The sequence below is a fragment of the Pseudorasbora parva genome, chromosome 2 (assembly GCF_024679245.1).
Source record: "Pseudorasbora parva isolate DD20220531a chromosome 2, ASM2467924v1, whole genome shotgun sequence".
NCBI lineage: Eukaryota > Metazoa > Chordata > Actinopteri > Cypriniformes > Gobionidae > Pseudorasbora > Pseudorasbora parva.
Genome location: NC_090173.1, coordinates 23,467,852 through 23,490,556, shown reverse-complemented (window position 1 = coordinate 23,490,556; position 22,705 = coordinate 23,467,852). Strand labels below are relative to the sequence as shown.

At 41.0% G+C, this 22,705-nt stretch overlaps 1 protein-coding gene across 2 annotated transcripts; it reads left to right on the top strand.

Moving 5' to 3' along the window:
- Positions 1-2,665: 2,665 nt before the first annotated feature.
- On the top strand, positions 2,666-21,537 carry cdc27 (cell division cycle 27). Of its 2 annotated transcripts, none has more exons than XM_067412715.1 (19): positions 2,666-2,839; positions 3,973-4,048; positions 5,037-5,184; positions 5,933-6,058; positions 8,283-8,380; positions 8,505-8,677; positions 10,579-10,790; positions 10,990-11,101; positions 12,092-12,207; positions 12,287-12,386; positions 12,479-12,683; positions 12,829-13,001; positions 13,141-13,293; positions 13,384-13,592; positions 13,720-13,837; positions 19,458-19,586; positions 19,665-19,739; positions 19,857-20,022; positions 20,097-21,537. In XM_067412715.1, exons 1-19 carry the CDS (start codon positions 2,813-2,815, stop codon positions 20,180-20,182), a joined length of 2,502 nt encoding a protein of 833 aa, XP_067268816.1. In that variant the 5' UTR covers positions 2,666-2,812; the 3' UTR covers positions 20,183-21,537. The 2 variants fall into 2 exon arrangements, with proteins under 2 accessions (XP_067268816.1, XP_067268810.1); XM_067412709.1 differs by having other exon boundaries at positions 20,094-21,537.
- The last annotated feature ends 1,168 nt before the right edge of the window (positions 21,538-22,705 follow it).

Genomic DNA, 22,705 nt, shown 5'->3' with positions numbered 1-22,705 from the left:
CAAACACTTTTTAGGGCTACAGTATTCCAATACATTGCCAAATGCAAAAGAAAAATGTGTATTACATTGTCATTAGGTGGTGTCAGGTCAAAAAACTGCTCACATGCTCAAGCATAAAATACAAAATGCCTATATTTGTATTGTTGCCTGTATAAGTCAATGTTTTCACCAAAAGTGATATTGCATAGAACTAGCTTTACTGATGCAGAAGAGGAGATACATTATGAATAACACTAGTGCCATCTAATGGAGAAGATCTGCATCCACTGGACAAGTGCAAACTACTCCAACAAACAGCAGAAAATTGTAATATTTGTCTGCTGGATTGTATGTTTTGAAATATAACAGCATTTTTTTTTTTTTTTACCTGTTTATAATGTTTTTAATAACTTTCTTTTTTTTGATTAAATATCAATTTCCAATGTCATGAAATACAGTCTACAGTAAAATGTTTGCACTATTCAGCAAACAAAAATCATACAAATTCAAAAGGTACAAACCTTTTATTTTCACATGAACTTCAGACCAGGCCACACAAAAAGTTACTAAATGGACTTTTTATTTTCATAAATGTTACTGATTGGACTGTTATTACTTAAGTTTTAATTTTATTTCTTTATATTTTTGTATGTATGTATGTATGTATGTATGTACATTTATAACACTATACATACTTTCAAATTACACAAAAAACAAAAAAACAATAGGAGTGATGGTAAAATGTGGAACATACATTTAATGTACTCTCATTCAACACTATAAAAGTTTATCCTATGATGACTTCCATTTCTGAGAGACCTGTAAATGTGAACAGGATCAATTACACTCTAAAAAATGCTGAATTATTATTATTATTATTATTATTATTATTATTATTATTATTATTATTATTATTATTATTATTATTTTTTTTTAACTCAAACACTTAAGACTGCTGGGTAAGGATGCTGGAATGATTTTAACCATTATTTTTAACCATAAAAATCATTCTTGTTCTGTAACCCAGGGAGGACAGAAGTGAAAGAGAGCATGCATGTCCTGTTAACTACACGGACGACACCAAGAAGCCACATTTTTTTTTTAGCATCTTCAGATGGAAGCACTGAAAGAAGTTTATGCTGAGCCAAACGATAATGCTGAGGGCATAACGAAAGTTAAAAATGTATGAGTATATTAAACAACGTTAGAGCTGCATTGTAATTTTTTAAATAACATGTTTTAGCTTAATAAGAGTATAAGGAGACATTATAAGGAGAATATACATTAAACTGGCTTTTGAATATTACTGCAACAAACTGTTTTAATAACTATGTAATTAGCCTGGGCTATTTATACTCCGACTTTAAACTGTAAATATGTTTTGCAGGTTGGCATCAAATTTTCATATCATAATTGTTGACATTTTTTTCATGGTATGTTATTATTACATTGAATTAGGTTAGAAAAAGTGTTGCCCTCCTAACAGGTTTAATAGCTGTTTCTTACAACAACAAAATACATTTAAAAATGTTAAATTTAATAATAAATCAAATTTAAATAATTTAATTAAAACAATACACAAAAAAATATATAAAGCAAACAAATGTTTCAACAGGTGCAGGCGTTGCAAAATAATTATAAAATAAACAATAAGGTCTCATTCATTACAGTTAGTTATTATTATTATTATTCTTTGTTAATATTAATTAATATCCAATCCAAAAAACTGCACACTTCCCTACTCTGTAGAGGCGGAACAGAAGAGGAATGTTTGAATACACAGTGCTCAAAAAAGTCGAGTCACTTTTATTAGCACTTTTTAATATACAAATTGTTTCAAATCAGCTTTAAAAAGCAAAATAATGCAAAAAGGTTTGTTTCGACTGCAGCAGGTCTAGAAGAAAATAGTGTCATAGTCCAGATCAGTTCTATTCTCATTAAGTGGTGTCAATGGAATTTACAGGATTTAAAGGATCTGCTGCTAACATCTTGGTGCCAGATACCACAGCACACATTCAGGGGTCCATTGGAGTCCATGACTTGACGGGTCAGGGCTGTTTTGGCAGCAAAGGAGGATATTATGTAATAATGTTATGTTATGCCTGATCTGGATTATGTAATCAGATTCCAAAATTAAAATCCTTTTATAACGGAAGTACTTCCTATGACTTGAAGTACTTCCTATGATTTTTGTTTAATAAGTTAAGTCAATATTAAATTAAGTCCAATAGCAGAATTAAGTTCCGGTTCTCTGATGTCTGTTAATGGTCACATGACATGCAGGTTAACAAATAATAATAATAATAATAATAATAATAATAATAATAATAATAATAATAATAATAATAATAATAATAATAATAATAATAATAATAATAATAATAATAAATATAATGTGTGTGTGTTCTTTTTAGTGTTTTATTTTGTGTTAAAATTATTTTAATTTGACATTTTTATTATTTAATCACTGAATAGCTTTTCATTAAACTCACAACCCCCAGTTGTGAGTAGCAGTTCTATCATAAACCCTAGTTTGGGAAACTCTGTAATTTAATATTTATTGTCACTGTATCTGTTTTTTTCGCCGTAGGATTTCGAGAATTGGAGCTTTCCTAATCGGCTATTTCCGACAGAATTCGTCCCTTCTCGTAAAGTGTCTATTTGAATCGTATGTGTTCGGGCATTTCCGGATACAACGATAACGGTTGGAATGTTCAAATCTTCGATGCTAGTTTTGCTACTTCTGGCCTGGAGTGGATATTGAGCTAAGAAAGCGACTGAAGAAGGAGCAAAGAAACCAAAAAAAGGAGGTGAAGAGGTGCCTGGCTACGGAATGACGGTGTTGCAGGAACCTGTCCAGGTATTTGAACTAAATGTTAAAGCGCTCCGTTGCAGTCCCAGTTGCGGGAGAAGACTTTTATCCAGCGCGAGAGACCGGACTATTGAGCACTGCTACACCGCGGCCTCAGTTAGCAGCTAATGCTAAGGCCCTCTGCCCTTTACCTTACACAAAAACTGTCCTTAAACTTACAATGTATTGCTTATATTTTTATTTACAAAGGATATTTTAATAAAAGTGCTTGTCACCTCGGGGCAGTTTGTTTGTTTGTTAGTAGTTTGCAGGCAAGCTAATGTGTTGTCTTGCAGGTTAGCCAGCTGCCTGATTTATAGGGGTTTATATTATTGGGGTAACGTTAGTGATGTTTCATTTTGACGCTCGTGTGAAAATGTCTTTTGGAGTAAGGATAATTGTAAATTGAAGATATGTTTACAGAGATTGCTGAAGAAAATATAGGAAGAGTAGCATTTAACCAGTGCGTTTGAAGTGATTTGATGATTAGCAATTTTGGAGCTAGCTAGTTGTCTGATATACGAGCTCATTAGAAATAAAAACATAACACATAATTATTTAAAATAAAATGTATGTATAATTTGTAACGGGCCAACATAAACGTTAAACATGTGTTTAATGAGTCTTTGTCAGATACTAGGTAGCCAACGGTTCATCCAGTAACTTACAGCTCTTAAATCTGAGTATGTCTGTCAGACATAAATTCAAATGCATATACAATGTGTTCACATTGGCTGTGTCTCAAAGCAGAATAAGCTGCCTACTCCTACTTACTACTTACAACTCATTTTTGTGACATTCAAGCGCGCCTATATGCATCACATCTGTCAGTTAACATCAGCTGGTTTCCCTCCTTCTCTTCCAACCTTTGTACTGATGTCGTTCACCATTTCCTGAAATTGTGATTAAGACATGTCTTAATGACAGCAGATAATTTGACATGCATTTAAAAATGTCTCACTGTTTGCGTGGCATTAATTTCATCTGCAGTTTTGATGATCAGATGTGTATACTAACTTGCTGCCAGGTGTATAACAAAATCATTAATTCATCAGGTGCTATGGATTACCATTTTCTTTTCCTTTCTTTTATTCTAACTGTAAAAATAATGACGGTAACAGCAGCTCTGTTTTGGTCCACAGGCTGCTGTCTGGCATGCTCTGAACCACTACGCCTACCGAGATGCTGTATTCCTGGCAGAAAGGCTCTATGCTGAGGGTAATTGCACAAATTGTGCTCCTTACAGACAGACAACATCCTCCATTTCCCCTCCTCTCTTAGAGCTGAACCAAGGCTTTGCAACTTTGTGTGACTCAAAATGGAAGATGAAATTTCTATTCATTTTACCCATCAACATAAACTGTTTAAAATACCTTGCACTGCTGGCATTATTTTTATATATATATATTTATATATATAATTTAAGCAGTGCAGTATTGTTTATTTAAAATGCCTTACACTGCTTGCATTGTTAATTTTTATGATGTCAGTAAGGGCTGGGCGATATGATCAAAATCTCATATAACGATATATGTACCTTTTATGTAAATTCAATTAATTAATAGTTTATATATACTGACCACATAGGAAGGACTGTTTAATTAAAAAAGATTTATTCACAATCTATCCAATAACAAAACGATTTGTGATGCATGAGACATTGACACACATTCCCGAGTCTCACGCCTGCTGTTCTGTTTTAATCTATGGTTTATATTTAGTCACATGGCCTGCCCTGTCCATTTACCTGCATGGAGGCAACACGTGTCGTGGGCGAACTCAAACACCAAGTCAACACACACACAGTTTGTCAATTGTATGCGTTTTAAGGCTTGCCAGTTTGGACATATAATCGATTTTTAGACCATTCGGATGTGTATTATTGTACTGAGCTACTGCGCTGTGACTCACGAACATAGACTCCTGCTCTGAGTTTTATTATTATTCACGTTTCTGCCTGCATCCTCGTGGTGGCATATATGATTGCCTTCATCCAAATGGTGAAAAAGTATTACCGTAAGCAATGTAGTTTGCGACACCAGAAAATAAACGCCAGACGTTTTATTTCGTCCATCCGATATAGTGTCATATCGCACAGCCCTAATGTTTATCATATTAAATCCAGAATTTGATTATAAAACTTAGGACAAGTCCTGTTCCATTCTGCCATTTGTCTTCTGAATATTTTTTTCTTTTCACCTGTCAGTCCATTCAGAAGAGGCACTTTTCCTGCTGGCGACATGCTACTACCGTTCAGGAAAAGCATACAAGGCCTACCACCTCCTGAAAGGACACAGCTGCACCACACCTCAATGCAAATATCTCCTTGCCAAGTGCTGTGTGGAACTGAGCAAGTATGGCTGTTTCCCCAACTAATCATAGCTCATGACTCATGATCATCATATCCCAGTTCCTATTTCTGATGTTCCTTACCAAATACTCAATATAGCAATATTCAAACGCAATTGCAATATGCTACTGCACAAAATACTTGTAAATATGAACTAATTAAAAGTCAAGTTTTTCCTCAATTGAGTAAATATTATTTTTATGATGTCGCCCAAGATGCTGCTCAAGAAACATTAGTATTCAGTGTTAAAAACGGTTGTGTACAATTTGTGTTTAATGATTCTCTGATCAATAGAAAGAAAACCCAAAGCTTTTGTAACATTATAAATTTCTTCCCTGTCACTTTTTATCAATTTAATGCATCTTTGCTGAATAAACGTAATAAAATATATTTGTGTGATTATATATATATTATATATTATATATAAGTGAATTAAATAAATAATATAATAATACTAAACAATTTTTAGTAAGGCTACACGCCTACTGCTTTCAAGCCCCAGATAGTGTATACAGTTGTACCTAGCATTTTGAGCAAAATATATTTTACCTGTGGAAGTTTTGAAAGCCTAAGTGTTTTAAGTATTACAAATTACTGTAGAAAGACTGGTATATCTTTACTTTAGTATTGAAGTGGATGTACTTTTGACATCTCTACCTGAGGGCCAGGTAATGTAATATCATAGGATGTTAATCATAAGAATGAGTGGGATTGAAAGCTGTTTTTCAGTTATTTGTATTTTTCTCTGTCAGGTTGGCAGAAGGTGAACAGATCCTGACCGGAGGAGTCCTGAACAAACAGAAGAGCCAAGATGACATCATTACTGAGTTTGGAGACTCGGCCTGCTTCACTCTGGCACTGCTGGGGCAAATCTACTGGTGTGTTGAGATTGTTTGGCTACTTACCTTGGCCTACTGAAATCAGTAAACCTTTGTGAAAATACAGGGATATCTGGCTGCAGTTGTTACTGAGAAGGATACACTAGTGAGAGGCTGTGTCATTTAACTTGCAGATAAAGCAGGCTTGAACAAAAGCTCTTTTTTGTAACAGATTTTAGAGATAGGACTGTTTTGAGAGTTGTTTTGTACTTGTATAGAGCATCGCTCAATGACAGATTGCTTGGAGAGTTTTGAATTTCTTCAGGTAAGGTTGTAGGTTGTTTAGTAAATTAAGGTTCTCTGTTTTTTCACATGAGAAATTCCTCTTCTAATGCGTTGCATGAGATAGTGTGTGCTATAACCTTACATAGGGATGGGCGATATGACCAAAATCAAGACCACAAAACATTTATGTGATATACATTTTTGTTACCATTGCAATTTATTCTATCATCACTTTCAATATCTTAAAAAAGTAAACAGTGATAAAGAAAGAGCAAAGAAAATAAAATACATTAGAACAGACACAATTGAAATAGACCTACACGGAAAGCTAGAAATAAATACATTTTATAATCAAATGTATAAAAACAATACATAGTATGTACTGTTTAAAATAAATATATATTTATTCAAAGTTACAAAAGTGATTTGGTTAAGAGCAGTGAGAGATTTTCTCTATTGTTTTTTATTAACATTAAAGGGTTAGTTCACCCAAAAATGAAATTGATGTCATTAATGACTCACCCTAATGTCGTTCCACACCCGTAAGACCGCCGTTCATCTTCAGAACACAGTTTAAGATATTTTATGTTTTAGCCCCAGAGCATATGCAGTCAATGCCCACTTTCCTGTCCATGTCCAGAAAGGGAATAAAAACATCATCAAAGTAGTCCATATGTGACATCAGTTGGTTCATTAGAATCTCTTGAAGCATCGAAAATACATTTTGATCCAAAAATATCAAAAACCATGATTTTATTCAGCATTGTCCTCTCTTCGGCGTTCCTCCAAAAAGATTCAAACGGTGTGAATCGATCAATGATTCGGGTCGCAAATGTCACGTGATTTCAGCATTTCGGATCGTGTCAAAATGCTGAAATCACGTGATATTGGCGACCCGTCACATATGGACTACTTTGATGATGTTTTTATTCCCTTTCTGGACATGGACAGGAAAGTGAGCATTGACTGCATATGCTCTGGGACTAAAATCTAAAATATCTTAAACTGTGTTCTTAAGATGAACGGAGGTCTTACGGGTGAGGAATGACATTAGGGTGAGGAGTTAAAGACGTCAATTTCATTTTTGGGTGAACTAACCCTTTAATAATGACAGCAGGTCAATTTGGATGCTGTCACTTCAAGACCGACTGCATGGATCCAATATACTTTTATGTTTACATAAAACATGAATTAATCTGTTTACTTGAAAATACATGTCAATTTCACATATGTATGTGTATTTAACTATTCAAGCCCAATTAGGTGGCAAAAGCAAAAGGCAGGTCCTGTTCAGTTCTCACGCACTCTGAGAACGGCGACTTCATGATGTGTGCGTCTCAGAGAGCACTCGCATGTAGTGAAACGAGTTGTCTTTTGCTGAATACTGCGCATAAATGGTTTGAAAAACACCTGTATTAAAACCTCTGTGCTTAAAAATGCATGCAAAAGATTAGCTTACATGTCACATAAATGTAACTGCGATACTCCAAAATCTCTAACGGTTGACAAATTTCTACAGGTTAATAGTGTCTACCGGTATATCGCCCACCCCTGGCCTCACAGCTTCTGCACTCTTAGTTAATGTGCTAATAACAAAGAGAACAATCACTTTTGGGGATGTGTACTATAATACACAACTAAGCAAAACACATAACTAAATCTGTCATGTTGTATTTTTTGTCTGCAACACTTGATGTGTGTTTTGCTTTCTCTGTGAGTTTCTCAGTAATGCTGTGGTTCTCGACAGCTATAAGTATAAATGAAAGCCAATAATCCATTGTTATTTATTTAGACTTAATTCAATAAAACAGCTGTTTTCTTCTTTCTCAATGATTGTTATTGGGTTGTAATGTTTTGATTTTTGTTGACAGTTTCAGCCTTTTGTATATTTTGGCAGAAAACTTTACATTTTGGCATACAACTTTACATAAAACATTTTCAGTGGCAAAGATTTTTGTGATCATGCAAAAAACGAATACTCTTTTCTTTATCCCTGCAGCAAAACAGATCGAATAGCAAAAGGAGCTGACTGTTACCAAAAGAGCATGAGCGAGAACCCCTTCTTATGGTCTCCATTTGAGTCTCTTTGTCAGATTGGTGAGTTTCTTTTTCGTTATTAATTAGGGTCATCATCCAACCTCATCCATGCTACACCGTTACAGGACTCCCTATGGAGAAGCCGCCAGATAATGTGATTATTAAACTGATTTCCGTGCTACAGGGGAACGACCGGATCCAGAGCAGATCTTCAGATTGACCTCCTTGCAGAATTTCAGTGGAGGTAGTGGAGGAGGCATCCCCCCTCCTCCCATCAGCCCTGCACACACACCTAGTAACAACATGGGACACCGACAAGTCGACACCGTCCTAATGGAGACCCCACAGGATACTTTGGTATGTCCTTCCTCTTGTTTTCCATTCATTTTATGTTTCATAATGGGAGATATGTACACCTGTCAGGCATAACATGAATATAATATTTTGTTAGTCCCATCTCCATACCTGCCTCCGTCGGCTTGCCTTCTTCCTATAACGCATCCTGGTGCCATATGTTAATGTTCACCTGCCATCCACGTGATGGCAAATAAAATGGGATTCATCAGGTCACCGTCTTCCATTGTTTCGTAGTCCAGTTCTGATGCCCACTGTTGGTGCTTACGGCAGTGGAAAAGGGTCAGCATGGGCAACCTGACTAGTCTGCGGCTATGCAGCCTAGAGCTGCAAGATAAATCATTAAAAGATTGTAATCTCTATTAAAACACCCACGAAATCTATATCTATTCCTAAATGACCACGATTCTGCTATGCCTTTAATGCTCGTTTCATATAACTTTGTGTAATCAGTGTTATTCACTTCCACTGTCAGTGGTCAAAATGTTATGCCTAATTGATGTGTATAGGCATTAAAGGGTTAATTCACCAAAACATTTAATTGATGTCATTAATGACTCACCCTAATGTCAGTGCACACCCTTAAGACCTCCGTTCATCTTCGGAACACAGTTTAAGATATTTACATTTAGTCCAGAAGGACCAGAAAGGCATGTGTTTAGCTGCTGCCCATGTTGATAAATGAGCAGTGACAAAACATCTGCTGCTCGCGCTCTCCTGACGCTTGTGATGTGAAACTGTTTCAAACTAAGACTTTGGTTAACCTTTGAAAGGACGATAATCGCCACGGTGCAACATTCAAATCTGCCTTCGTGCTGCTGCTGATACAGAGAGAGCAGCTGCCATAAATTTACAGTATGAAGCAGCTTTACAATCAAACAAGTCTTTTCCACCACACATTACCATTATTTATGTGTTACAAACATTTAAAGGGGGGGTGAAACACTCAGTTTCAGTCAATCTCATGTCAATCTTGACTACCTATAGAGTAGTATTGCATCTTTCATAACTCCGAAAAGTCTTTAGTATTATTATATTTATAAAAGAAATGTAGGCTGTACCGAGTCTTTCCGGAAAAAAACGAGTGGCATTTATTCCGAGAGATTCTTTCTCTCCATTGAAAACGTATGAACAGTATAATGTCCCTTTCCAGAAGGACCAGAAAGGTAATAAAAATATAGTCACAGTTGTCTATATGTGACATCTGTGGGTTAGTTAGAATCTCTTGATCTATTGAAAATACATTTTGGTCTAAAAATAGCAAAAACTACGACTTTATTCAGCATTGTCTTCTCTTCTGTGTTTGTTTTCAATCCTCAAACAAAGATTTGAACGGTCATGAATCAGCGTATCGATTCAGAATTTAGATCGCCAATGTAACGTGATATTAGCAGTTTGACATGCGATCCGGATCACGAATCAAAACACTGATTCATAACTGTTCAAATCTTTGTTTGAGGATTGAAAACAAACCCGGAAGAGAAGACAATGCTGAATGAAGTCGTCGTTTTTGCTATTTTTGGACCAAAATGTATTTTCAATAGATCAAGAGATTCTAACTAACCCACAGATGTCACATATAGACAACTGTGGTGATATTTTTATTACCTTTCTGGTCCTTCTGGAAAGGGACGGTATACTGTGCATATGTTTTCAATGGAGAGACAGAATCTCTCAGACTAAATATAAAATATCTTAAACTGTGTTCTGAAGATGAACGGAGGTCTTACGGGTGTGAAGCAACATTAGGAGTCATTAATGACATAAATAATTTTTGGGTGAACTAACCCTTTAAGTATATGAGGTATTGTTTGAGGACATGGGTAGACTATTATATTTAACGATGTGATTTCGGATCATCTTCTTTATCATATATTGGAATTGTCTTTCTTCCCTCTCTAAAGGAGCTAAACCGGCTCAATCTAGAATCTTCTAACTCAAAGTATTCCCTGAATACGGACTCCTCCGTGTCCTACATCGACTCCTCTGTCATCTCGCCAGACTCCATTTCACTGGGCACCGGTGGCTCAGTGTTATCCAAACAGGTGCAAAATAAACCCAAGAGTGGCCGCTGTTTGCTGGGGGGCACAGCCACACTCAGCCCCCTAACACCAAGGTAATGACCACTTTGAGAGACCCAAATCGAACCATAGGGCTGTTATGCCTCACACTTATATATGCATAAGACTTTTTAAACGTAGTTCTAAGTACTTTTTTCCTTTATTCATTCTTATTAGGAATGTGATACTTTGGCAGAACTTTGAAATCTTATGTTTTCATTCTAGTAATAATTATTTCTGTTTAAAACTGTAAAGTTTTGGAATTTTGCCTCTGGAGCCAAGCCCGGGAGACCCAACGTACCTGCAGAATTACAGTCACAGTGGAACTGGGATGGAACCACCTCCTCCGCCTGGCCCCCCAAAGAAGGTAAGTCTTTTTTTATTTATAGCAGCTTGCTGTTATAATATTCCCATGGGACCTTTAAGAGGGGCTTTGTTTTACATTTTAGTTGATTGCCTTTTTTTTCCTTTTATAAAATTAGCCAAGGTTTGTGTTGTACTATGTTATGTTATAGTATATTACTATTTTGGACCATATCTCTGTTTATTTTTATTGCTGAATGAAATAATTTTTCAGCTTATTTTAAAAACTGATCTGGGTGGACTGGAGAACGAACTTTGTGTTGTGAATATTTGATTATTTAGGATATTGAAGTCTTATTCCAAAAGAGGTTTTGTCTTCAAGCACTTTAATCCATAAAGACTGGTGGATAATTATCAAATTATCAACGTTTTAACTAAATTAGATCTCTTAAAAAAGGAAAACTGAGTTCCAAGTCGCATTGAACTGATTGGGAATGAGAGGGCAGACACTGCTGCCAGGGATGTGCTTGACCTGGGAATGTCTGACTGTCAAATACCACCTTTTGATTTTAGACCATTAACTTGTACATCACTAACACGTGTCAGAAAGAATGGAACGAATAATAATAAACTGTATGACATGAACTTCCACATGAAATTCCATAACTTCAGCAGTCTTCTAGGTGCGGACTGGTTCACTCAAGACTTGCACTTGGGTTTTAATTGATGGGCAAAGTTTCACCTTTGTCTTTTGTGTCAAGTTCCTTTGACTGTTAAACATTCTTTTGGATTGTACTGTTTATGATACTGTTGGAATTTTTTTATTTAGAAACATGTTTACATGGAACATCACCCAAAATGTCTTATGTCAAATTGAATTTGTTTATATAATAATTTAAATTTTATGGATTGTGATATTGACCTTGTCTTTGCCATGTAAAAAGCCCTGATGTGAACATGACAATAAAAACTTAAGCAAACAGACAAGAGAGAAATAGGCTTTATATAGAATAAATTTCAGTCTGTCATTATTAACCCCCCACCCTCCTTACAGTCCGTCAGTAGAATCAGCCAAGTGGGGACGAAGTCAGTGTTTGCACAGAGTGGCAACAGCAGAGAGGTCATTCCAAACCCTTTCAACCAAACTCAGACCACTGCCCCACAGACCAGGTACATTTCACTACACATTTATTGAGGCAACTAATAGCTATGATAATGGCTTCGGGTGACATCTCTTTCTGGTTTGAAGTACTACACCGCAAGTGCTAAGCCCAACCATTGCTGCTCCCCCAAATGTGCAGCCGCGGCGGAGCTCAAGACTCTTCACCAGTGCCAGCTCCACTGCCAAGGTACTTTTAGGTCTTTTATGCGAGCAAGTTTATGAATATACATTTGCAAAAAATAAGGTTTTCTAAACACTGTTATTGATGGAATTGAACAGGAGAACAGTAAGAAGCTGAAAATGAAGTTCCCCACCAAGATTCCTAATCGAAAGACCAAAACGAAAACGGGTAAGGGAGGAATGACCCCATCTAACCTGAATGAGAGCATTGAGATCCTCAAGCTGGATTCTTCCATATCAGAGGGCAAAGGCAACATCAGCTCACCACAGTTCCAAGCTTTTAATCTACAAAAGGCTGCTGCAGGTATCTGAGAGTGCTTGTCTTTTAAAGTTTTTGAAGAAATATAAACAAATTTATTTATTTATTTGTTTTATTGCTATTGCAAATAATGTATTTTCAGCAAAACTGAAGAAGGTTCTTTAATTATTTTTTAATATGTTTTATTCAGATGGGCTGATGACGTTAATGCGGGATATTGGGAGGGGCTATCTAGCTCTCTGCTCTTATAACTGCAAAGAGGCCATTAACATCTTAAGTCAGCTGCCTTCACACCACTACAACACAGGGTGGGTGCTGGGTCAGATCGGGCGAGCCCACTTTGAACTGGCTGAATACATGCAGGTGAGTCAGGGCTGCTTAAAACAGGACATCATTTATAATTGAAGGCATTTGAGAAATTATCAGTGGTAAAAATTATTTATTTCAAATTATTCTTACAGAAAAGGTAATCAAGACTGAATTTTTCTGTCTGTTCAACCAGGCGGAGAGGATTTTCTCAGAAGTCCGGCGTATCGAGAGCTATCGAGTGGAAGGTATGGAGATCTATTCCACCACACTCTGGCATTTACAGAAAGATGTGGCACTTTCCGCCCTCTCTAAAGATCTCACTGACATGGACAAAAACTCACCAGAGGTAAGTTTCTCACTGCAATATAGAAAGTATGCAGGGTTTGCTGTTCTTTAATGCTTTATTTCATGGTCCATTTTTTTTCTCTGTGTACAGCCCTGGTGTGTAGCCGGCAACTGTTTCAGCTTACAGCGGGAGCATGACATTGCCATTAAGTTCTTTACACGAGCCATCCAGGTGGACCCCAGCTTTGCATATGCATACACACTATTAGGGCATGAACTTGTTCTCACAGAAGAGCTGGAGAAAGCCTTGGGCTGCTTCCGCAATGCTATACGCCTCAATAAACGTCACTACAATGCCTGGTATGGTTCAGACTCTGTTCTTTGGCTTTTTAAATGAGATGCTACTTTTGATGAAACCTGAAGTTCATAAAATGAAATGAACAGTTGAATCTCAATAATTAATTTTATGTTGCGTCTGCTACTTTAGGTATGGCTTGGGAATGATCTACTACAAGCAGGAGAAGTTTAACCTAGCTGAGATTCATTTCAAGAAAGCCTTGAGCATCAATCCTCAGAGCTCTGTGCTGCTCTGTCATATTGGAGTGGTGAGTACATATAATGCAGGGGAAATATTGTTAATCTGAAGTGATTTAGCCTAAATCTGTGTGCCACATTTTCTTATTTCTTAGGTGAATGACAGTGCAAGACTTTGAATTTGGAAATGTCAGACTAGGGGCCTATTGCACAAAACTAGAATAAGGGATTAAGCCAGGATATCTTGGTGATCTTGTCATCTGTATGCAATATTTAGTACACCGCTGTCGTGTAAACATACCCTAAAGGCACACTCACACCAAGAGTGATAATGATAATGAAAAATAACTCTATATTAGTGGATAAATTGAGCCAGGATCGCCAAGATATCCCAGCTTAATCCCTTATCCTAGTTCCCTTTCGGGGAACTCGAGCTGCGTCGAAACGCTGTGAGAACGCCTCTGCGTTAATGCGTCGTGAAGCGCCTGTAGAACCATTCCATCGGAAAAAAGATCGATCGTCGCCGACGTGATGACGTCGCCGACGTGATGACGTCATCAACCGGAGACTATAAAAGGTCCGCGAACACAAACAGGAACTAGCTTCTGTGCCTTCAGTAAGCGATCTGTGTGAACCTGTCTGTCTATTTGGTGTTTTTGTCTGTCTATTATCAGAGATTTTCCACCCTTTTGTTAAATATTTCATATATTAACAGAAAAAAGAGAAAATAAAATAGATAGAAATGGCGAGTGAAAGCAGCAATTTCAGAAAGTGTGTTCCTCCCTGCCCACGCTACATCACGGGCGGGGACACACATCTTCTCTGTGTTGCATGCTTGGGAGCGCAGCATGCCCAGGCAGCCCTCGAGGGGGCTGCTTGCGAGCACTGTGAGCGTATGCCACTGAGAACGCTGCGCTCCCGCCGGGCACTCTTCGAGGAGGGTGCCTCGGCTCGTGTTCCCCGCGGCTCTGGTCCCGCTGCTGCCGAGGCAGAGCGGAGGCTGCAGTCGTGGGGTTCACAATGGGATGTTGCAGAGGGGTTTGAGACGGGCACTGCCTTATCTCTGCCCTCACCTGCTCCATCCAGCGGTTCTTCTCGGGGCTTGGAAGCACGCATTGCGGTTTCTTCCCCCCCGAGAGAGCCGCCGGTGCTCCAACTATCCAGCTCCGAGGAGGTGGACGTTGAGAGCATCGCGACTGAAGATTCGCCACTTCAGTCCCCTGCGAGAAAAAAAAAAAAAGTGGACTTTACAGAGGGGTTTGAGACGGGCCCAGCCTTATCTCAGCCCTCACCTGTATCGTCCAGTGTCTCGTCTCGGGGTTTGGAAGCCCGCTCTGCGGTCTCTTCCTCCCTGGGCGGGGCACCGGTGCTCCAACTATCCAGCTCTGAGGAGGTGGACGTTGAGAGCATCGCGACTGAAGACTCGCCACTTCAGTCACCCGCTAGTGAGTTGAGGTTCTCACGAGAGCTGTGGCCAGGTTAAATATAAAAATAAGAAATGACTGGCTGGCTGAAATATCTGAATCCCATCGAAATCAGAGAGAACGAAATTAGATGAGCGATTCCTGCCCTCTCGTGCAAAGCATCAACGTCCTGCCATTCTTCCCTGACCTGCACACCGAGGTGTCTAGGTCATGGAGGAAACAAGCGGTATCATATAGAGTGTTCAGCCCACATACATCTGCATATAGTAATATATTTGGGCTGAGACACTATGGTTATGGGGCGATGCCGAAGATCGAAGAGACGCTTGCGAGCTATCTCTCGCCTTCAGCTGCATCGTCCCTGGCATTTCCCCTCCGAAGGAAATCGGTGCTTACCTCAGCACACGGTACCCGTCTTCCTTCGGTGCCCACAGGGGGCCGCGCTGCTAACCCCGCCGCAATGTCAGGGCGCAGAGGGTCTCCGCGGGCCACCTGAGGGTGGTCCGCCCCCTCCTCGGAGGGCATGCGAGCAGTCAGGTCAGGTGTTCCCTGCCGGGTCGCCGTTTCAGGGCACTGCACTCGCTGCTCAAATTACACCAGAGGCCAGCCTCGAGAGGCTGGTTCCCTTAGTTTCCCCTCCGTGGGAAGACGGTGCTTACCTCAGTATACGGTACCCGTCTTCCTTCGGTACCCTCAAGGGGCCGCGCTGCCAACCCCGCCGCAATGTCGGGCGCAGAGGGTCTCCGCGGGCCACCTGAGGGTGGTCCGCCCCCTCCTCGGAGGGCAGGGGAAACAAAAGGACGCTGAGGGTAGTCCCCTCCGAAGGGAAACGGTGTTTACCTCTGCCTACGGTACCCGTTGTCCTGCAGCGCCCTCTGGGGGCCGCGCTGCCAACCCCGCCGCAATGCCGGGGCGCAGACGGTCCCCGCGGGCCACTCGAGGGTGGTCCGCTCCCCCTTCGGGGGGCTCCCGAGCAGTCAAGTCAGTCGTTCCCTGCCGGTCCGCCGCTTCAGGGCACTGTGCTTGTTGCTCAAAATACACCAGAGGCCAGCCTCGAGAGGCTGGTTCCCTTAGTAGATTTTCTAGACGAGTGGAAACGTCTATCGAATATATCTCAGTGGGTCCTGCAGATAATAGAAAAGGGGTACGCCATTCAGTTCAGAAGTCGGCCACCTCCTTTCTGCGGTGTCCTACCTACAGAGGTGGGCCCGGAGCAGGCTCTGGTAATGGCACAGGAAGTAGAGACACTCCTGCAAAAAGGGGCTATAGAGAGGGTTCCCCCTCCCAGCAGGGAGTCTGGCTTTTATAGCCGTTACTTCATCGTGCCGAAGAAGGATGGGGGCTTACGCCCGATATTAGATCTGCGGCTATTGAATCGCTCGGTGGCCAAGCTCAAATTCAAGATGCTTACACTCAGACAGATTGTAGCGCAGGTCAAATCGGAGGATTGGTTTGTCACCATAGACCTCAAAGATGCGTATTTTCATGTCTCCATCCTTCCACATCACAGGAAGTTCCTGAGGTTTGCCTTCGGGGGAGAGGCATACCAATATCGTGTACTTCCCTTCGGTCTAGCACTGTCACCCCGCACGTTCACCAAGTGTGTGGATGCAGCTCTGGCGCCGCTGCGTCTACAGGGCATCCGCATACTGAACTATATCGACGACTGGCTGATTCTAGCGAATACAGAGCAGATGGCGGTTCAGCATCGAGATGCTGTTCTCGCCCATATGTCGAAGCTGGGGTTGAGGCTGAACGCCAAGAAGAGTGTGCTTTCTCCGGCTCAGAGAACCACTTTGCTAGGTGTGAACTGGGACTCGGTAATTATGCGGGCGCAATTATCGCCAACACGCATAGCATCGATCCTGGCAGCCGCCAAAGAACAGAAGCTAGGCCGAGCCGTCACTGTGAAACGGTTCCAGAAACTGTTAGGTCTCATGGCAGCAGCGTCCAACGTGATATCTTTTGGCCTACTGTACATGAGGCCACTGCAGTGGTGGCTCAAAACAAAAGGGTTCTCCCCGAGGGGAAATCCGCTCCGCACGATCAAAGTCACGCGGCGATGCCTACGTGCTCTGGTCATGTGGAAAAACCCGCTCAGGGTCCCGTGTTGGGGGCTCATGTTCGTCGCGTAACGCTAACGACAGATGCCTCTCTCACGGGCTGGGGGGGCGACCATGAGTGGTCGCTCATCCCAGGGTCTATGGCAGGAACATCAGCGGCACTGGCACGTAAATCGGCTAGAGATGCTCGCAGTGTTTCTTGCATTGAAACAGTTCCTGCCCGACCTCAAGGGGCCACCATGTGCAGACAACACATCGGTGGTCGTCTATATAAATCACCAGGTGGGTCTGAGGTCCCGTCCGTTGGACAATTGGCACATCGGATCCTCCTGTGGGCCCAAGGGAAATTGCTGTCAGTCAGAGCAGTATATATCCCGGGGGTCCTGAATCAGGAAGCAGACAGCCTGTCGAGGCAGGGGCCGAGGCCCGGGGAATGGAGACTCCACCCAGAAGTGGTGGAGCTCCTATGGAAGGTATATGGGAGCTATTTGCTTCGGCGGAGAGTTCTCACTGCCCGCAGTGGTTTCTCTGACCCACCCAGCCCCGCTGGGGTGGATGCCATGGTACAGGGGTGGCCGAGGCTACCTCTGTACGCCTTCCCCCCGATTGTCTTGCTTCCAGGAGTTCTGGAGAGGGTACGCCGGGACGGGGCCCAGGTACTCCTAGTGGCTCCGTACTGGCCGACCCGAGTATGGTTTTCGGACCTGATATCTTTCCTGGAAGGCTCTCCGATGGAGATTCCGACCAGGAGGGATCTACTCTCTCAGGCGGGCGGGAGATTCCTGCACCCACGCCCAGAGATGTGGAAACTGTGGGCCTGGCCTCTGAGGGGGCTAGGCTCATAGAGGAAGGTCTCTCGGCCGAGGTCGTAGAGACCATCCGTCACTCCAGAGCTCCGTCCACGAGGAAACTGTACGCTCTGAAAGGGAAACTTTTCTCAGCATGGTGCAGAGAACGCCAGTGGGACCCAGTTAACTGCCCGGTTGGTACAGTGCTGGAGTTTCTGCAGGCAAGGTTCTCGGCAGGGTTGACCCCCTCCACAATAGAGGCGTACGTGGCGGCCTTGGGTGCCGTCCACGTCCCTTTGGGTGGAGTGTCTTGGGAAGACACCCTCTGATTACACGTTTCCTCCGTGGCACTTTAAGGTTGAGGCCTGTTATGCACTCATGTCTAGAGTTTGCGCCGGGGTTTTCTCATCCCAGGCCGGGTTATGTCCCCAAGGTTCCTACGAGCCCACGGGGCCCCATTACTCTTCAAGCATTCTGTCCTCCTCCTTTCACGACGTCAGACCAGGAAGATTAATCTGCTGTGCCCTGTTAGAGCACTAGATACTATGTCCACAGAGCTGCAAAAGAAAGAGCCTGTGGAGGAAAACTGATCAGCTGTTTGTCTGTTTCAGGCCCCCTAAGAAGGGGCCCCAGTATCTAAGCAGAGGATGAGCAAGTGAGTGGTCGAGGCCATCTCACTTGCTTATGAGGCGGCCGGGCAGCAGTCTCCACTGGCTGTCCGGACGCATTCAACCAGGGGTATGGCTGCTTCTTAAGCACTTTTGTCGGGGGCGTCCCTCCACGATATTTGTAAACGCGGCCGGATGGTCGTCTCCTTTAACTTTCGTCAGGTTCTATGAACTAGACCTGGCATCTACAGTTGGGGCACAGGTACTCTCGTAACCGTGTGCGCTTCGGCTTCACACATACGAGACACTTGGTCCTATGGCGATGTGGGTATAAGCGTTCTCACAGCGTTTCGACGCAGCTCGAGTTCCCCGAAAGGGAACGTCTCAGGTTACGTATGTAACCCTAGTTCCCTGAGGGAACGAGACGCTGCGTCGCTCTGCCATACTCCCGGCGCGTCCGTGATCACTTACTTCAGGCTTTATCAGAAGCTAGTTCCTGTTTGTGTTCGCGGACCTTTTATAGTCTCCGGTTGATGACGTCATCACGTCGGCGACGTCATCACGTCGGCGACGATCGATCTTTTTTCCGATGGAATGGTTCTACAGGCGCTTCACGACGCATTAACGCAGAGGCGTTCTCACAGCGTTTCGACGCAGCGTCTCGTTCCCTCAGGGAACTAGGGTTACATACGTAACCTGAGACGTTTTGTGCAATAGACCCACGCTCTCTAGTAGTTGTTTGTTTTGAATTGTTGCTATATATTGAATTGCTATATGATCTTATACTTTCTCATGTGCACCATATCAGGTTCAACATGCTTTGAAGAAATCAGACCATGCACTGGAGACCCTGAACAGAGCCATTAGCATCGATCCCAAGAACCCGCTATGCAAATTTCATAGGGCCTCTATTCTATTTGCCAATGAAAAGTACAAGGTACACCTCAATTTCTTACATCAGACGGCCAAGATTATATGTATTTTAAATGTTAAATAAATATTTTTTTCTTCACAGGCAGCTCTGCAGGAGCTTGAAGAGTTGAAGCAAATAGTGCCCAAAGAGTCCCTTGTTTACTTCTTAATAGGAAAGGTACACCTAAAGCTCAGCTGCTTAATTGCATATATTTTACATAAGCTATATGCTGGTATAATCATTTGTAAAAAAAGAAAAAAGAAATTCATTTAACAAATGTACATGATCTTTTAGGTCTATAAGAAGCTTGGCCAGACCCATCTGGCACTAATGAACTTCTCTTGGGCCATGGACTTAGACCCCAAAGGGGCCAATAATCAGATCAAAGAGGCCATAGATAAGCGTTACCTCCCAGATGATGACGAACCTGTCACTCCTGATGACTATCCCTACTACTCAAGTAAGTATCTTATTTAGTGAGCCATTGAAGTGGCACTGTGTGCACTATCTAATGTTGTTGGTTGGTCTCAGCAGCGGAGGTGGAGGAGTCACAGGAGAGCAGTATGACGGACGCTGATGACACACAGCTCCACACCACGGAGAGCGATGAGGTTCTGTAGCCCCCCCGGACACCACTCTGGACTTTGAAAAATTGCCAATTTGGGGGCTACTCGAAGACTCCAGCTCAGAAAAAGGAGGAAGAAGAAAAAAAGGAAAACAAACTGCTGCTAATAACAGTACCTCCTCGTTTCTGTCATTTTATTTCCATCATTTGTTCATGCCTTTTTCCATCCCCTCGTCATCATGCCTTAGAGGTCTCTCATCGGTCTGATCTTCTGGTCCTGTCTCATCCCTCATCATCACTGGCAGGTGTCCTTTATCACAGACATGACCACTTGAAGAATTCAAGGTCTGTCTGAGCTCAAATTGCCACTGTCTTCTCAACAAGTTTATTGTCAATTTAAGACTCAAAAAAGAGCCACAGACATTCATGGATGTTCCTGTCTTAATGCTTATTTTATCAGCATTTACTCTGAATAAAGACCTGTGTAATAGTTGGTAGTCCTTTGATTCCTCTCCCTTCCCCTTTTCTTTATGGAGTGTAATTGCTGGCGAAAAAAGCACTTTCTGCCCACATCGGAGAAAAAAGTGTTTGGCTTAAGAGATTCAATATAAACTGCATATCTTCTATCAGATTGCCATCTGTTTAGAAGAAATTTGTTTTGAAAGTAAACTAAAAAAGTACTAGTTCTGGATGATGCAGTTTTTTTTTCCCCACCAGATTTTTTAACTTGTGAGTTCTGTTGAAATGCACTTATGTTTTAATTTTTATTTTATTTTTTAAGAACAATTTGCCACTCTCTCACACATCTATTTTACTCTAAAAGTTGCAAACTTTTAAAACATCTGCATCCACATTTTTGCCAAGCTGCAAGGGATTGATTACAGAATTGTTGATTAAACGATAAGTGTATGGGTGTGGTGGTTTCCTTGGCACACATTAGACTGTTGAGGAACCCAGACCACAATGTCCAAATTAACAACACTATTGTATGGCACAGTGACCAGTGGTCAGACTACTTGAGACAATTTTCTGAAATGTTGGTGCTGTTGAGGATAATACTGATGAACATATAGAAAATGTGCACAAAGTATCTTTCATGGATTTTATTTTACCAGAACATGTTTATTATTATAAAATGTTTTTGATCTCTGCTAAATGCTTCTTATTGTACATTTTAAGGAATTAAAAGGTAATAGAATAAACAACTTTGACTGAAAGTCCTGACGTGGTCATTGAAGATAAATATTAAACCTGTACCCTAATCTACACTGGGCTTTTTATAAACACTGTTTTAAAGTGCCTAGGTTCGTAAAATTACCATGGTTTCCCCCAAAATGCCATTATTCTACTCGAATGCATACATTTATTTATACTGCTGTAATACATAAATAAAAATGTGATGTTCCTGCACTGGACAATTTAAGAAGTTTGTTACTTCATTATAAATGTTTAATAATAATGTATAGTGTCCATAGATAAGCGCTGACATTTATAAAATCCCTTGCGAGAACGACAACAGCAGGCAAAGATTCTGCGATATTAAACTTTACATTAGGTCTGATATATGCTCAAAACTGACAGTATGTTGGACACTTTTTTTATTACAATCAATTAAAACAAACAAAGAAAAAACAACTCTCTTGCAAAGTTAGTGTTTTTTTTGTTTTTTACTTTCACTCGTAAGCCCATCTCTCACTAAAAACACATAAACCAGCCAATCAGCGGACGACTTTCCACCCGCTGACCAATCACAGGTTGAAATGAGGCGGTACTTCCGGCTCAAGTCTGGTTGATCTGTGCAGGTAAGTGAACGTGAATTCTGTACTCTGTCATGTAAAATATACTTATTTTTGCTGTTTTGGTATGGGGAAAATGCTGTTTTCAACGTTAAATGCTAAATAAGATCCACGGGAATACGCTGTTTCATTTTTTTCTGTCATTCAATGAGCGGTAGACATTATGACAAAGTAATTTCATCCCGGAGATTGTAGTCAACAGGCCAAAAACTGTTTGGGTTCAAAAAAATCTCTCGGTCTATCAGAATTAACCTCCAAATATAATTAAAACAACTATAAAATGCTATTTTTCCTGTTGTTATAACTGGGGTGTCGGCTAAAATGTTGCCCTTTGAATTCGTCTTGAAGATGGAGTGGTGATGAAAGAAAGGCTGTAATACAGCAGAGACTATCAGCTGATGATGTTAGCATGCTAAACCTACAGTGAACGGGCCTTAGTAAACTAAATTAATACTCGGCTTTATTTTTTTAAAGCTTATCTAAGCTAAGCTTATCTGCAATAATTATATTCTTATTCGTGTCTTTATTATACTCTGCGATATTTTTTATTATTATTATGATATTGGTATTGATTGAATGTGGTTGTGTTTTAAAACCTAGTAAAAAGCCTACTAATAAGTCAGCATTTTGAAAGCACGTACGATGTCAGGTAGGCCGTTTACATGCTTTTGAAATACATTCCGAAACTCCATCATCTGCCTTTAGATGCAATATCTAATGCGCGTTTTTGTTTAACTTTTAGTTCATTTTGTGTGTGTGTGTGTGTGTGTTTGTGTGTGTGT

Coding starts and splice junctions, on each gene's coding strand:
- cdc27 (XM_067412709.1), top strand. CDS start 2,813: ATGACGGTGTTGCAGGAACCTGTCCAG. Junction 5,185..5,932: donor TGCTGTGTGGAACTGAGCAA/GTATGGCTGTTT, acceptor TTTCTCTGTCAG/GTTGGCAGAAGGTGAACAGA. Junction 19,740..19,856: donor TTTACTTCTTAATAGGAAAG/GTACACCTAAAG, acceptor ATGATCTTTTAG/GTCTATAAGAAGCTTGGCCA.